The 16,866-nt window shown below is 41.8% G+C and overlaps 1 protein-coding gene across 1 annotated transcript in view; it reads left to right on the forward strand.

The window, feature by feature from the left end:
- Window positions 1–4,794, forward strand: part of LOC129703273 (multiple epidermal growth factor-like domains protein 6) — a 288,963-nt gene extending 284,169 nt beyond the window's left edge. The window contains exon 38 of the mRNA XM_055645610.1: window positions 1,009–4,794. Within this exon, the coding sequence (XP_055501585.1) occupies window positions 1,009–1,091 (83 nt within the window). The 3' untranslated portion in view covers window positions 1,092–4,794. The remainder of the gene's footprint in view (window positions 1–1,008) is intronic.
- Window positions 4,795–16,866: the final 12,072 nt, after the last annotated feature.

The following is a 16,866-nucleotide window of genomic DNA, read 5'->3' on the forward strand; positions in this document are numbered from 1 at the left end:
AGTTGCAAAGTATCCCCGCGCCAGGTCCCCCTTTGTTCTGCCCCCCCCCCTCCCCTCGCCTTCTCACGGTGGTACCCCCATGCCAGGCCCTCCATTGGTCATTGTTCTTCCCTCTCCCCCACATCGGGGGCGTCCTCACTTCCACATGGTCAATCCTCGTCCGTCAGTCGGCGCCCTCATCGACCGCTGTACTGATTTCTCTGCTATCGCTGCTATGTCATCTCCAGACGCCTCCGTGGTGCCAACCGAGGCACCAGCTGCGGGCCCCGCCACCCAGGCTCCAATAAATACGATCTTGACTGGACAGGTGTTTCCCACCTGGGAAAGTATAATCTTGGAGGTTATAGTATCAGAATATGTGGGTTCCCCATTTAAGGAAGAAACTTTGTAAAGTGACCTCCAGAGAGGTTTGTGAATCTTTGCAATTCTCTATCCCACAGAGTTGTAGATGCTGGGTAATTGTTGTCATATTTAACGTCAAGATAGATTTTTGGTCTGTACGGAAGACAACGTTTATGACAAACAGACAATAAAATTCAGCCGATCCCACAATTTGGAACAAACCCCTTAGTTTAATATATTAGCAAAAACCAACCTTGCACTAGATATTCATAATAAATGTTATAGTAAAGACATTGTCTGATAATGATGTAAGGTGAACCTTGCAAGTAAATGTGATTTACTTGAAGATAATCATCTTTTTCTGTCATCAGACACCATGGAAATAAGCTCTTCAGCCCAATTGTGCCATCGTTGCCCAAGATGGCCCATCTAAACTAGTCCCATTTGCCTGAGTTTGGCCCATATCCCTCTAAACCTTTCCTATACATGCACCTGTCCAAGTGTATTTTAAATGTTGTTATAGTACCTGCCTCAACTACCTCCCCTGACAGTTTATTCCATATACCCACCACCCACCCACTGAGTGATTGGCCCACATAGAAATGACATGGTTCTTGCAGTCACAATGAAATGGAAGTAAGTAAAAACCTTGTTGCTTCTTTCCAGGTGGTCCAGCGCAGCCAGCGACCTCCTATCGGAGTGTGCAGTCACAACGGCATCATCTGCAGCGAGGGGTTCCTCGCTCATAGCTTGCTCCGGGATTTTATCTTTCGTAGAGCTTGGATTTGTTTACATCTGAAGATTGACACAAAGCATCAGGAAATGTTATGAACTATGGAGTAACAGACCTGAATTTATCTGCACGTCCGTTTCAATTGCCTGAATGGAAAATCCAAGGGCGCATGTTTTATTTCACAGATTATTTGATATCCCGCAGCCATTTTGATGTTTTGATTCTAATCGGGAACAGTTTAAGTTTCAGCAGGGAATTCTGTGGGGAGAGGCATGTGAAGAGTTGGTCGGCCTCTGGTGCTTTCAAATATTTCTGTAAATAAGTTTACTAGGTCTACACACAAAGCAACATTGTAGTAATTAATCGCGAGGAGTTATGGAAGTTTAACTTTATTGGTACACATAGGTAACAACATATTAGATTATCTGGATGAAATAATCCTAAATTAAAATGCAAATACTAGTACATTCTAGATGCAGTTTTGCTGCCCAATCCCATTTTATGTAGAGTTTCGCCATTTTATGATCATGGCAGAATTTTTAATTAATCCTGACCTATTAGGTCATCTTCAAATGTTTTAAGAATTTCACTAAATAGCTTGCCCTCTGATATTCTCAAAACTTGGTGTCTTGCCCGAATATGCTAAGTTTGTTAACGATAAATGGACAGGCAAAAACTGAGGTTTTATGTGTTTTCGTTGTAATTTCAGTTTATGGGGAGATATGCTCATTTTCAAAAAACAAAAAAGTTTCCTCAAAGAAGAATACATGTAAAATAATCGACAATAAGCCAAGTGACATATTTGTGATCTTAATCAGCCATCATCCACATACATCTCTTAACATCCTTTCTATTTGTCCAACATATACTGTGATCTTATTGGGTTTTTTCCTCAGTAGTTTTTTCCAAGCCTTGACTTGATCTGTGCTACAGTAATCCTGCTTCTGCTCTTTGCTCGAGTAGATTGAGCATTGTGTTTCCACCCGAGTCCCTTCAATGAATGGATTTGTTTTTCTACCATACTATTACCTCTGTTTTGTTATTGAATGCTCTGGGTTCAGAGAGAAATGGCTTTCCTCACTGTAGCTAGAAATGCCATTGAGGTTCATTCCCCTTTCATCAGTTCTCTTTTCATTATGGGCCTATCCAATTAGGCGTCACTTTAGGCGACTACCAGGGACTAATTTTAATGGAATTCGCCTACGACACCTGGCGACAACCTATGACAACACCTACGTCATCCCACGACAGCATAAATTGTGGCCACTGTCTCCAAAAAATTTTCAACACGTTGAAAGTTTTGTGGCAGTCGCCTGTAGTCACCCAAAAAATTGCCTGTGGGACAGTTCGATAAGTCTCAGCATGAGCAATTGTCTCAACTAACAATTATCTAGGAAAACAGGAGCAAGCCAAATATGTTGCTATATCACCTGATAGCATAATTGTTTTTGCCCATTTATTTGATCACTTCTGACATAGGGGGAATACCTGAAGGATACAGAGATGTATCCTCACTCATAACACTGGAGTAAAGAGGAGCTAAACGTTTTGTAGAGTTTCAACAATGTATGACACTTTGAGTTGGGGTAAATCTATTAAAGGACATTGCCCAAGGATGTGTTCAAGAAGGAACTGCAGATGCTGGAAGATCGAAGGTACACAAAATTGCTGGAGAAACTCAGCGGGTGCAGCAACATCTATGGAGCGAAGGAAATAGGCGACGTTTCGGGCCGAAACCCTTCTTCAGACTGATGAGGGGGAGAAGGAAGGAAAAAGGGAGGATGAGGAGCCCGAGGGCGGGGGGGATGGGAGGAGACAGCTCGAGGGTTAAGGAAGGGAAGGAGACAGCAAGGGCTAGCAAAATTGGGAGAATTCAACGTTCATGCCATCAGGACGCAAGCTACCCAGGCGGAATATGAGGCGCTGTTCCTCCAATTTCCGGTGCTGCTCACTCTGGCAATGGAGGAGACTCAGGACAGAGAGGTTGGATTGGGAATGGGAGGGGGAGTTGAAGTGCTGAGCCACCGGGAGTTCAGGTAGGTTATTGCGGACTGAGCGGAGGTGATTGGCGAAACGATCGCCCAACCTCCGCTCAGTCTCCCCGATGTAGATCAGCTGACATCTAGAGCAGCGGATGCAGTAGATGAGGTTGGTGGAGATACAGGTGTCTCTGGAGATATCTTCATGTGTGACTGCCCATACATAAGTCGTGAATATATTCGACTGTCTTGTGGTAAGTTGTCAGACATTCTTCTTTCACTCCACCAAAGACGATTAACACAAAATTTATTCATGAGAATTTTACAAGAGGAGTTAACAAGATGTTATATTTTATGTAAAGGGGGAAGTATTACTGGCAGGAACTGAAATCTGTTCCATTCGCCTCTGTCTCCTTGTAACATTATACTTTTAATGTCTGATCGATGATTTGCAACCTAATTCATTGAATGAATTTACTTGCTTCTACTATCATCAAATTAGGAGACAATGAGAAATTCTGGTGGAAAACTTAGGATGTGAAAATAATAATATGTCATTGAGAATTATAACGTTCATTGAGTAATTCAGAATGGAAACAGGCCTTTAAATCCAAATTGTCTATTCCGACCAAGACACCAATGTAAGCTAGTCCCACTTGCCCATGTTTAACCCATATCCCTCTCTACCTTTCCTATCCATGTACATGTCCATTGCTTTTTAAATGTAACACACTGTAACTCCTTAGAATGTATTTTGCATTTTTGCATTATTTCCTGTGTATTATTTGATCGTCAGCATATGCCAATAACCTGCTCATTAGTCAAATCATAATGAAAAGAAGCAGTTCCACTATACCTCCATAAGATATCTGGCTGCTTCCAACCCGAGGAATGACTTGTGCCTTTTCTACTTTTAAATTGACTCTTCTCCTAAAGCCAACATTACAAATATTCACTGCCCACGTTAGACAAGTGAATCACAAAATAGGAGTGTGGGCCAATTGTTTTTCAGCAGTACTGCCAGGAATGTAATATAATAGACAAAATATTGTTTGTGATGATGGATTAATATACAATGTTCAATATGAATTTAGCAGCTCCAGAGGAATGTGCCTGTAAACTCACCTTCATTCATATTGTATCCAGGTGGATAAGCAGCCATTCACCCATAAAAGCATCAGTATTGTTATTCCAATGCAATATTAGATAGAATAATTTGTTTATGTATAGATACTGGGAGATGTATCTGCGTGCAAAGGCCATCAATGGTGTTAGCCAGTTTCTAACAAATTAGGATTGGAGCTATTCACCGTGGCCATGAGCTAGTGTGAAGTTCTTTGCTTGTCAGAGTCTCAATTGGCACAATGAAATATTTCAGAGAAAATACAAGGCCAGGTGATGGCTTGTATGTTGTATGGATGTGTAATTATGTCAAGTAAACCACATATATGACAGCCTATTCCATTTATCTGAAATTAATCATTGTGATGGTGTGTTGTATGTTTCTTTTGTTTTAATTAAAGCCTTTTCCTGTAAATATATATTCAGTACTTGAAATATTCAGATGGGAATCAATTTACTCAACCTTGAGATTACCACAATAAAGAGAGTTGTAATGTCAGGACTGTCAATGGAAATATCATCCCCTAGTGGGTGTACAGTGCCTTAGCCTGTTTCTGCCAGTATTTGATCCAGCAATGTTAGATATCAATATTGAAAATTAAATGTGTTTTGATGATTCCTTTCTGCCTTTAGCGTCTTCAATGGAATCTTGTAAATGTTACACTAATCTTGATGCAGACTAATCTCAAGGAAGCCTAACTATGTTTCATCGGAGTTTTATTTTTAATTACATAATTGCAACAGGAATCATGAAAATGAAGCATTGAGAGAGGGGAGGGGTTCTAAATACAGATAAAACATGCGGTGTAATTGGAACAGCTACTGCAGTCTTGACTCCTAAGGTAATGTAATATCAGCTTGGTACAGCAACCCGCAGCCTCCCTGATGTCCCTCTGTCCATCAAATTCCTGCTGTCACCAAACTGTTTTGTGCCGCTAACCAAACTCTGGATAAATCAGTGTGGCTTGTGACTGCACTGATGTATGAATCTTACCAATGACTAGCTTATAATAATGTTTACAGAAGGGATACTTACCCAAGCCTGTGCAACGATGAATGATGAGCCTTTACAGCAGCTTTGAGGTTTCAACTGAGGTCATGATGGTTTTGCAAATCTCTAATTGCAACGGGGCTCCTTAAGATTCACACACATGGGATGGAAGTACCATTGCTACAGGTTGGATGCTTTCAGATTATCTTTCCTATTAACTTTACAGTTGGACATATGAGGACAGTCCAGCATGTGTAGGAAGGAACTACAGATATTGGTTTAAACCGAAGAAAGACACAAAAAGCTGGAGTAACTCAGCAGGATAGGCAGCATCTCTGGAGAGAAGGAATGGGTGATGTCACCCTCCAGCGATGCTGCCTGTCCTGCTGATTTACTCCAGCTTTTTGTGTCTAAGACAGTCCAGCATGGTTGAGTATGCTCTCCTATTTCCAATGTGTCTTACAACTTTTGTGACAAGTCTTTTGAATTGAACAATGCTTTTTACTGTTAAACCTAATTTGTACTGAACTTGGTGCTATTTTTATACATTATAAATAAAATGATCTTGTGTTTTCAAAAAACACTATCTTCTCGTTTCTTTAAAATGGAGCACACCAGATGCTTATGACCTTCATAACTTAACACTGCTTTCTGCCAGTTAAATAAAAATCACACATCCAGTATAATCTAAAAAATGAATGGCTTTTAACCTCTTCTTTCATGACCCAAAGCACATTACAGCCAATCATAGATGTGGATGTGGCTACTAATATAGAGACCATGGCAACTAATTTGAACACAGCAAGTTCCCACAGTTGACTTTACATTAGAAAATCAGCGTGGAAACAGGCCCACTGAGTCCACACCAACTAGTGATCACCACGTACATTAGCACTATCCTACACGCTGGAAACAATTTATAATTTCACTGAAGCCAATTTATGAGCAACCCTGGATGTCTTTGGAGTGTAGGAGGAAACCAGAGCACCCGGAGAAAACCCACATGGTCATAGGGTGAGCGTACAAACTCTGTACAGACAGCGCCTATAGTCAGGATCAAACAAGGGTCTCTGGCGCTGTAAGGCAGCCACCTAGTGCTGCGCCACCGTGTTGCCCTGAGTAGAAATCTTTTATTCAAGAAAACTGGGACACACCACATGAATTGCAAGTCTGTGCTTTTCCCTCCATGTATCCGTTTGCTAACACACACAGGCACCAGTCATGTGTAGTTACATCTAACGCCCAGCAATTCCTCAACGGATGCCACTTCCGTAAATTTGACCGGTCAAACGTAGCTTGCTTCATCATCAATTAAAGGGGGCTTTCCAAGTCCAGGAACATGCTTTGTGAAAGCCCACTTCTACTTCAACATCTTGCACCATCTTTGTATTTGCTCTCTTACCAAGTTCTAACGTCATCGGCTCTGATTGGTTAATTATCATATGGTTTCATGTAGTTACACTGTTTAATAGTAAGATTAAACGAGAACTTACCAGTTTGAAGTTTGATCTTTATTTTATGTGGAGTTACGTCGAGGGACTACGTGAAGAAGGCCGTCCAGGCGCACGCGCGTCAAACTTCAAAGCAGCGGTGTGAAATCACAGATGATATACTCCGAAGCATAATAGTAAGCTACGTGATACAAACTTAGCTTACCTTTGATCTTTACTAGGGTGGGAGTGGAGGGCACATAGTCCCTCAACGTAACTCCTCATAAAATAAAGATCAAACTTCAAACTGGTAAGTTCTCGTTTAATCTTACCAGGGACATTTAATACTGAATTCAAAACAGTACCACCAAATACACCAGGGTCTGCAATTTATTTGTGATAATAGAAACATAGAAACATAGAAATTAGGTGCAGGAGTAGGCCATTCGGCCCTTCGAGCCTGCACCACCATTCAATATGATCATGGCTGATCATCCAGCTCAGTATCCCGTACCTGCCTTCTCTCCATACCCTCTGATCCCCTTGGCCACAAGGGCCACATCTAACTCCCTCTTAAATATAGCCAATGAACTGGCCTCAACCACCCTCTGTGGCAGAGAGTTCACAATACTTGTGAAACATCCTTTCATTTGCCCATCCTGCGGGCGCGAGGATATGGTCTATTGGAACGTCCAAATCCTTGGCCGTCGATGTTACTGCCGCCCTGGTGGAATGAGATTTAAATTTGTCAGTATCAATTCCTGCATCCAATAGCACCTTTTTCAGCCATCTTGAAATTGTTTGTGTTGTCACTTTTTTGTGTGGCTTTTTATGGCTGATGAATAATGCAGATTCTACACCTCTAAGATGCTTGATGGTCTCAATGTAGTGTTTCAAATATGTAACTACACAAAGTCTTTGATCTGAAGGATATGTTGAAAAAAACAATTTACACCCCGAGACTCCTGGTATGCTCTGTTTTAGCAGGTCATAGACATAGAATGTAATTTCCTTTGTTGTCATTCCCATTCTGTCTACCCTTAACTTGTGTAATGTTTGTACTCTTTGGGCTGAGACTAAAGCTATTAACATGACTACTTTCATCGTAATTTTGTCTAACGACAAATTTGAAACGGGATCCCAATCCCTAAGTAGTGATAGTACATCCCTCACATTCCCGATTTCCGTATATCTCGGTCTGGGAGGTTTAGCATTAAAGATGCCCTTCATGTATCTACAAATCAAAGGGTGTGATGTTCCGATGGTCTCGATAAGTATGCCGACAAAGCACTCCTTGCCGTGTTGATCGCACTATAACTTAAATTATCATCAAAATGTAATTTTGACAAAAATTCTACAACATCTGAATTTTCTGCAGAGTGGTAAGAAATATTTTGTGTTCAACAAAACTGTACCCATTTCTTAATGTAAGAAATGTACTGCTTCTGGGTACTATCCCTCCATGATCCTGTAATTACATCCATAGAGCGATCTGATAGTCTTCTTCCAACATATGGTCTTTTTAGAATCCGCAAATCAATAAATCAATATGATCATGTAAAGGATGAAATTCACCAGTTACAGGGTGCGCAAGTAGGTGTTCTTGTCTAGAGATATGCATTATGAGTTCTGTTACCATTTTTAACACTAATGGATACTATGTTTGTGTGGGCCAATCTGGAACCACCAACAATCCTGAAGCATAATCTTGTTTGATCTTCTGTAGACACCTACTGATCAGACAAAAGGGAGGAAATGCATACAAAAACATTCCACCCAATATAACGTAAACGCATCTACCCCTGTTGCACCTGGATCTGGTTCCCACAAAACATATTGAGGTGAGTGGTGATTCAATCTGGATGTAAACAAGTCAATTTCTGGTTTCCCAAATTTTTTTACAATTTCGTGGAAAATATCACGATTTAACATCCATTCTGTATAGTCATTTAAATTTCTTGACCTAGTATCTGCAATTATGTTGAATTTACCTGGTAGGTAAATTGCAGAAAGCCAAATATCTTTCTCAATGCACCAGTGCCAAATCATGTTTTCCAATCTGTCACATGCTTCTGACTTGATTCCACCCATGTGATTGACATATGCCACTGCCGTAGTGTTGTCAATCTGAACCTGTACATGCAAATTTTGTACCTTTCGGCAAAGGGCTTTCAACCTATGCAATACACTTAGTAATTCAAGATAATTAATGCCATGTGTCTCGAGCAAAGGTTCTTCCTCTGCATTCCATCTACCTCCACAGCTTGAGATGGCATCCGCAGCTCCCCATCCCAGTGCACTTGCATCTGTTTGTAAAATGGTAGCTGGTGATTCAATCAGAATTTTCCTGTAAGAACAATCCACATTTTTAATCCACCATTTTATATCCTCAATTGCTGTGTTAGGTAGTTGCATTGGTCTATCGAAATGCCCAGCATGTCTTTTCAATGCTGATATCTTTGCTCGCTGCAGCTGCTGATAATGCAGTGGTCCAAGCTGAACAGCTGGAAAAGAAGCAATTAACTTGCCAAGTAGACTTGCCACTTGTCTGATTGATGATTGTTTGCCTGCAATTAGCTCCTTACAACCCTCAATCAATTGCAGCTTTTTGTCCTTGGGTAAAGTCACTATCATGTGCTCTGGATTAATAGTGAACTCCAAGTAATCAATTATTTTGTTGGGTGTCAGTCTGGATTTCTCTGGGTGAATCACAAATCCCAATTTTTGAAATGTAAGTTTTACTTTTAAAACTGAGGCTGTTGCCATGGCTTCAGTGTCTCGCACAATTAAAATGTCATTCAAATAAGACATTAGCAAATGGCCTTGAGCTCTTAACAATGCCAAGATTGGTTTCAGCAGTTTTGTAAACATTCTAGTGGCTGAAGTTAAACCATTAGGCAATGCTTTGAATTGCCGCTATTGACTGATCTAGACAAATTTCAAATATCTACGATCTTTAATATGCACAGCCACAGAGTAATATGCATCTTGGAGATCTATGCTTGCCATATAGCATTCTGTTGAAATTAATTGCAAAGCATTAGTAAAAGTCTCAATTTTTAAATGTTTATACTGTACACAAGGGTTGAGACTCGTGAGGTCCAAAATGATCCTACTACCCCCATCCTTTTTTGGCCTAAAGAAAAATACTAGATATAAACTGCTGGTTTTGATATTGTTTTCTCTATTACCCCTTTTTTACTCAAAATATCAATTTCTATTTGAATTATTCTAATCTCTTCTTTAGAGAAAGAATGTATTCATTTTGGAGTATGTTGAGTAGGGGGATTTTCATTCTGGTAAAATTCAATTCTAAACCCCATTATACTGCACAGTATATATATGCATCAGATGTTATTAGCTTCCATTCTTTTAAAAAGAATTGTAACCTACCCCCAATTTGTAAGTGGGACACATCTGATATGTTTCTTTCAGAACCAGAACCACCTACCTCAGGGTTTACTGGTATCACTTTTTGTACCTTGCCCCTTGTGGGAATACCATGTCCTCCGCGTCTTGGGGTTGTATGCCCATAACTTGTATGCGGGTACGAGCGACTTGTTCCTTCACCAGTTCCCCTTCAGTATGGATATTGCCTTCTAGCTGTGCTGCCAAACATCGGTGGCTTCATCATCCCGATGGTCTTTGATTCTTCGTTGAGAACCTTCAGTTTTTTGGCAAGCTCTTCTCCAAAGAGTAAGTGTGGCAATTGTACAGCTGGTAGAGTCGCTGCCACACAGCACCGGTAACCCAGCTTTGATCATGACCACAGGTGCTGTCTGTGCGGAGTTTGCATATTCTCTCTGTGACCGCGTGGGTTTTCACCAGATGCCCCAGTTTCCTCCCACATGCCAAAGATGTGCGAGTTTGGCGTTTAATTGATCTCTGTAAAATTGCCCCTAATTGTAGGGACTGATGGTCGGCAGGTTCACAGTGGGCCAAAGGGCCTGTTTTCATGCTGTATCTCTAAAATAATCGGAGGTACTGCCATATAGTTTTATTCTTAACTCTTTCTCATTTGGTTCTTAATTTATTGCATTTTAGTATTTTGTTTGCTCTAGAATCTATGCACCATTCTGCTGTGTTGATGTTGTATGTATTGTTGTATCTATCACTATCATGTATGCCATTTACTCTATGATCTTCATGCAAACAACGCCCTGGTACATATGACAATAAACTAATCTTAAGTTTGGATTTACCATAATACCATCACAAATCCTCCTTCGCTTTGAGCAGTCAAGAGCCAGGGGTTTCCAGGAGTTGAGGATCCTTTCACCGTAATCTTTCCCCCTGTCCATCTGGTAATCTATTCCCATGACAGAGCTCAGCACAGTATTACATTGATCATTTAAACGATGATTAACTTAGATTAATTAGTGTAGGCAGGGTCTCAACATTGATCTAAAGAAGGGTCTCGACCTAAACCCTTTCCTTCTCTCATTCCTTCGATCCAGAGATGCTGCCTGTCCCGCTGAGTTACTCTAGCATTTTGTGTCTATCTTCAGTGTAAACCAGCATGTGCAGTTCCTTCCTACACATTGGGCCGGTAACGTTGGTTTAATTATGCTTCTGGTGAACTTACAAATACCTACTTTCAGGCTCCAATCCACACGCTGTTGAAAAATACAATGTATATTGTCAGCACAGTATACACTGTCAATCGGTTTTGCTGCAAATATTATTAGCAAATAATAATATAGACCTATTTTATATAGACCTATTAACTTCCTATTAACTCCCTATTTATTCGGACAACAATAACCTATAATCAGGGAATGGAAATACAATCATCAACAGTACAGATATTCAGAATTTTTTAATGCGAGCAATACTGGAGAGGTTCCAGAGGAGGTTCACAAAAATAATCCCAGGAATGAGTAGGTTAACATATGATGAACTTTTAGAAGTCGCTCAAGTTTAGAAGAATGACAGGGACATCATTGAAACGTACAGAATAGTGAAAGGTTTGGATAGAGTGGATGTGGAGAGGATGTTTCCACTAGTGGGAGGGTCTGGGACTAGAGGTCATAGCCTCAGAATTAAAGGACGTTTTTTTCGGAAGGAGATGAGGATAAATTTAATTAGTGGTGAATCTGTGGAATTCTTTGCCACAGAAGGCTGTGGAGGCAAAGTCAGTGGATATACTTAAGGCAGAGATAGATAAATTCCTGATTAGTATGGGTGTCAGAGGTTATGGGGAGAAGGCAGGTTGGAGTGGGGTTAGGAAGGAGAGAGAGATCAACCATGATTGTTGGTGGAGTAGACAATGGGCCAAATGGCCTTGTTCAAATGGCCTATCACATGATCTGATGATCTTCACTCACACGGTAACCTACTGGGGATCTTCAAGCACAAGCTTGCTTCACTTTCTTGATACTTTGTCACAATTTGCAAATTGTGAAGCCTGCGATAAGGATCTGGGAAAGGAGTTGAAAATAAAACAAAATGCAGAAAATTTTAAGCGTAGTATTTTAGAGGCTAAAATCTTCAAGATTGAGCGGCACAGTGGCGCAGCGGTAGAGTTGCTGCCTTACAGCTGCTGAGACCCAGGTTCGATCTTTACTGCAGGTGCTGTCCGTATGAAGTTTGTACGTTCACCCTGTAACCACGTGGGTTTTCTCCAGGTGTTTCTTCCTACACTCCAAAGCCATACAGGTCTGTAGGTTCACTGGCTTCTGAAAATTGTAAATTATCCCTAGTGTGTAGGATGGTGTTAGTGTACGGGATGTTCGCTGGTTGGCGAATGGGCCTGTTTTCACGCTGTAGCTCTAAACTCTAAAGTCTTAAGGATCATAGTCAATCCATAAAAACAACCAGATCCTTCACAAACTACTTGGATAATATCTCCACCATGTGAGCAGCAGTGGAGGTTCAAGGTAAAGCTATCACTTTCTTCTTTCCAAACAGGGAGTTATACAGAATGCATTTGATTCAACTAGCTCATGTCGAACAATGGGCTCCGTTATATATTAATCCCATCGACCAGTATGTGGGCCATAGCCCTTTATGCCTACACCATTCAAATGCTCATTGAGACATTTTGTGATCCAGCTTCAACCACTCTCTCAGGCAATGCATCACAGGCAATTGCTTTGGTTACTCTGGGTCATATCCCCTTTAGGTCTCTTCCCCCTTTCCCAAAATCTCTGTCCTTTATTTTTATTTAGCTCTGATATGGCGGTCTACCCTAACTGTACCTCTCTTGATTTTATATACCTGAATCATGTCCCACTTGACCTCCTCCACTAAAGGGAGAACAAACCCAGCTTCATGAGTCGCTCCTCATAATTGATATGCCATTCTTACAAAGTCTGTATGTTATTCCAGTTCCAAAAATGGTCGACTCTTGGGGGTTCTTTGAATGGCAATTACTTCATGGGCAATTAACAATTGGACAAGAGGCACGGTGGCGTAGCGGTAGAGTTGCTGCCTTACAGCATTCCATCCTGACCACGGGTGCTGTCTGTGTGAAGTTTGTACGTTCAACGATTCAATGATTCAATGGCACTTTATTGCCAGATGTACCTAGGGACAGTGAAATGTTTTGTTTTGTCTACAACCCAGTAAAATCATACAGCAGACCTCACCTGGGCAGTGCACAAGTGTTGCCCCAGTTCAGAATTTTGCAGTGCAGTAGACATTGCCTACATGGGCTTCAGCAGAAACTTTAAGATACAATATGGTGTGCTGGTCTGGCGATTATATCAGATGGGAGCCAAACAAGTTAGCAAATTGAAAACAAAATTGGCTTGAAGGTAGGAAATTGGCTTGAAGGTAGAGTTCTTCTTGAGACCTGTGTGTTTTTTCTCCAGGAAGCTCTTGTTTCCTTCCAGACTCCAAAGATGTACAGGCTTGTAGACTAATTGGCTTGGTATAAATGTAAATTATCCCTAGTATGTGTAGGATAGTGCTAGTGTACGGGGTGTTTAAACCAGTAAGGAGCGTGGACAGGCCACATCTATTGCTTCCTCTCCAGGCTTTCCTTCTTGTAATTCAGGTATTGACACGAGGCGGGAAGAATACACAGTAACCACTGTCTGCATCTGGTAATGATGCTTGCCACCAACTATTGGGACTCTGCATTCCATCAATCTATCAGCCCTGAGTTTGCTGCTCCACAACATCATGCTGTACATCGATTTTCTCTCTACTCTCCACATATAAATCAAGAGTGATTTGAATGGTGGACACAGCTAACAATGGCACTAAGGAGCTTGCCAAAAAATCTTTAAACCAAATAAAAGTTATGTATGTTGTGAAAGGAAGATTAAAAAAATACAGAGACTGATTGATTGATGCTTTATTGTCACATGTACTTGGTCCAGTGAGATTGCATACAGTAGAAGTATGCAAGAGTCGCCACGTAAAGTTACCACATACCACATGTGTATTCAATATAGCCCCTCTTCCATCTTCCCCACCTCCCCACTTTGTTCTCGGCAGCCCCCTCAGGCCGGTTCCCTCTCTGTTCTTGGTGGCGTGTCCTCCACCAACCTCCGGGACTCACATGGGTGCACCCTAGATCAATGCATGTTGTATTTTTGTTTCAGAAACGAATACTGAGTAAACACACAATGATTTACTAAAACATAGCCTAGATGAATCCAGAAATACAGGGCTATCTAAGTCTCTTTTAACACTTCTGGAAGAACTATATACAAAGGGAAGTGTTGTTGCTGGTTTTGTTAGAAGTGGCGTTAAATGTGTAACCATTTCAAAAGTACAGTATGATTCATATCATGGCACTGCAGTAAAGCTTGACTTGAAAACAGGTCCAACAGCATTTGAACACCTCACTCATGATGGGATTTTTTGATTGAATGACTGTAGTGTGGCTTTTCTAGCATCACAACTATAAAACTGAGATAGGCACTAGAAGCTGGAGTAACTCAGCAGGTCAGGCAGCATCTCTGGAGCAAAGGAATAGGTGACGTTTCGGGTCAAGACCCTTCTTTAGACTCAGATCTCACGCCGGCAGTTAGAAATGAAGAGGTCTAAAGAAGGTACAAGATCTTTCTTCTTTGAGTCCGTTGCAATCTCAGATGTCGTTCCGCCAGTATCTGGCGCAGGTCCCAGCTGGTCGGGTCGGTTCAGCCAGGTCCTGGGGGCTGCACTGGGGGGCGTCGTCACACTCCAGTAGGTGGGACATTGTCTGTACTGCTCCACAGCTGCATGTGTCTTCTGCCTGGTAGTTCCATGCTTTCATAAGTGCTTTGCACCTCCCCTGCTCCACTCGTAATCTGTTGAGGGTCTTCCAGGTTGGCCATGGGAGGTCGTGCCCGCTGGCGAGGCATTCAGTTGGTACAAGATCATCTGGGGGGAGTCCATGAGGAGGGGAAGACAAAAGAAAGGGGCATCACTGGGTGGTGAGGACCCCTTCCCATAGAAAAAGGCATGGAGGTGGAGGGTGGAGGTGACGGAAGAAAAGCACTATGTCGTGGCGGACCTGGAACTTGTTGAGGTGGGGTCGGAGGGGAACGTAGTTGAGGCCTCTGTTGAGGACAGACCGTTCCGTATCGGAAAGGGGAGGTCAGGGGGGATGGTGAAGGCACGACAAGGGTGAGGGTTGGGGTCAGAGGAGGTCCGGGCAGTGGATGGAGGTTGAGGCGTGGTCCTGTGGGGGGATGATGGGGGTACAGGGAGGAGAGGGGGTGATCGGGGTAACCTGGTTAAAAGAGGGGGAAGGAGTAGACCCAATGGAATCATTACTGAGACTGAGATGCTTTCTTCCCTGGTACACAAAATTGCTGGAGAAACTCAGGGCTTTATGCTTTGCAGCGCAGCATCTATGGAGCGAAGGAAATAGGCGACGTTTCGGGCCGAAACCCTTCTTCAGCCTTCGATCTTCCAGCATCTGCAGTTCCTTCTTGAACACTGCTATCTTCCCTGAGCAGGTTAGTGCTCCCTGGCCTAATAGAAATCAGAACCAATTCCTAGAATATTCATAGCATAGCATAGAACATTGCCCTGATACTCAGGAACAGTGAGATTAACTTTTCAGTAACATTCCCCAAAAAATTGAGATGAGAGGAGCCATGATCAACATTAGCAGGATCTTGAGGATGCTTGGAAATCTGAACTTTTTAAAAAAAATGTCCCAATGCAGCAGTCCATGTCAAATGTGTGAAAAGATATGTGATGCATGACTTCTGGTCACACAGAAGTGAATTTGTAGCTAGTGGAACTATCTATCTCAATTCATGTTTCCTACATTCAAGATTGTCCTGATTTTTGGTTGTAGTTTTCAGAAAGTGGATTTGAAGGTCGAAGGTTGTTGAAGACGGTCTTGGTGACGGGGGCCAGCGGGCGAGGAAGGGGCCGGCAGTCGTGGACGGGTTGGCGGTGAGTCCCGGAGGTTGGACGGGCTATGATGTGTTGCTGCAAGTAAGAATTTCATCGTTCTGTTTGGGACGTTTGACAATCAAACACTCTTGGCTCTTGACTAATTTGCATCAGTGAGTCCCAGTTTGCTTCCCAGCAATGCATTTGACCATGAAAATTATTTTGTACTAAATTTGAATAGGAGGAGTATCTGAAAGTATTGATCATGGCACAGATGAACAGAAGGGCTTCAAGAAGCTATCTTCTTGCTCTGACAAACTATTTTATTGCTTATATTCATCCAGGCGTGGCTACGGTTTCGACGTTTTGCGATTATTTGTGGAGTCTCGTCACCTCAGCTGCGGAGTTGCAAACATTTCAAGAGCAATTATGTTTGCAAATTGTTGCATGTTCATGCACGGGTGGAATGTTTCCTTCTCATTTACTCTGGGTGGAATACAAGAGGAAATTGCACATGGCAACACGCTGATTTGTAAGTGTTTATCAATTGCCGCTGAAGTTCATCTCTGTGAGAACTAAAATATCCTGTGCTCTCAGTTTCCTATGCACTGTACGACAAGCTACTTACTCCACTTTAAATATATACATTGTGGTTTTGTGTGAAATTGGAAGACATTCAAAATGTGCTGTTTTTGATCATTTACAAATTCATTGTGAAATGCCTCAAAGGGTATATAATTGCATAGTTTCAGCTGTTAATGCCACATTAAATGGAGCAGGACATTCAAAAGCTTGACGATGGGAGTGAAATATGCTTTAGTGTATCCAATAAAATGATTCCTCTTTCATTGGCTGTATGAAAATGGATTATGAGGCTGATACAAATATTTCCAAAGAAATAAACTCAATAATCAAATGAAATACAGCAATCCTGTCAGAAATGAAATCAGAGTAGGGGAATCGAGGACCAGAGGACATAGGTTC

This window comes from Leucoraja erinacea, chromosome 14, assembly GCF_028641065.1.
Source record: "Leucoraja erinacea ecotype New England chromosome 14, Leri_hhj_1, whole genome shotgun sequence".
Taxonomy (NCBI): Eukaryota; Metazoa; Chordata; class Chondrichthyes; order Rajiformes; family Rajidae; genus Leucoraja; species Leucoraja erinaceus.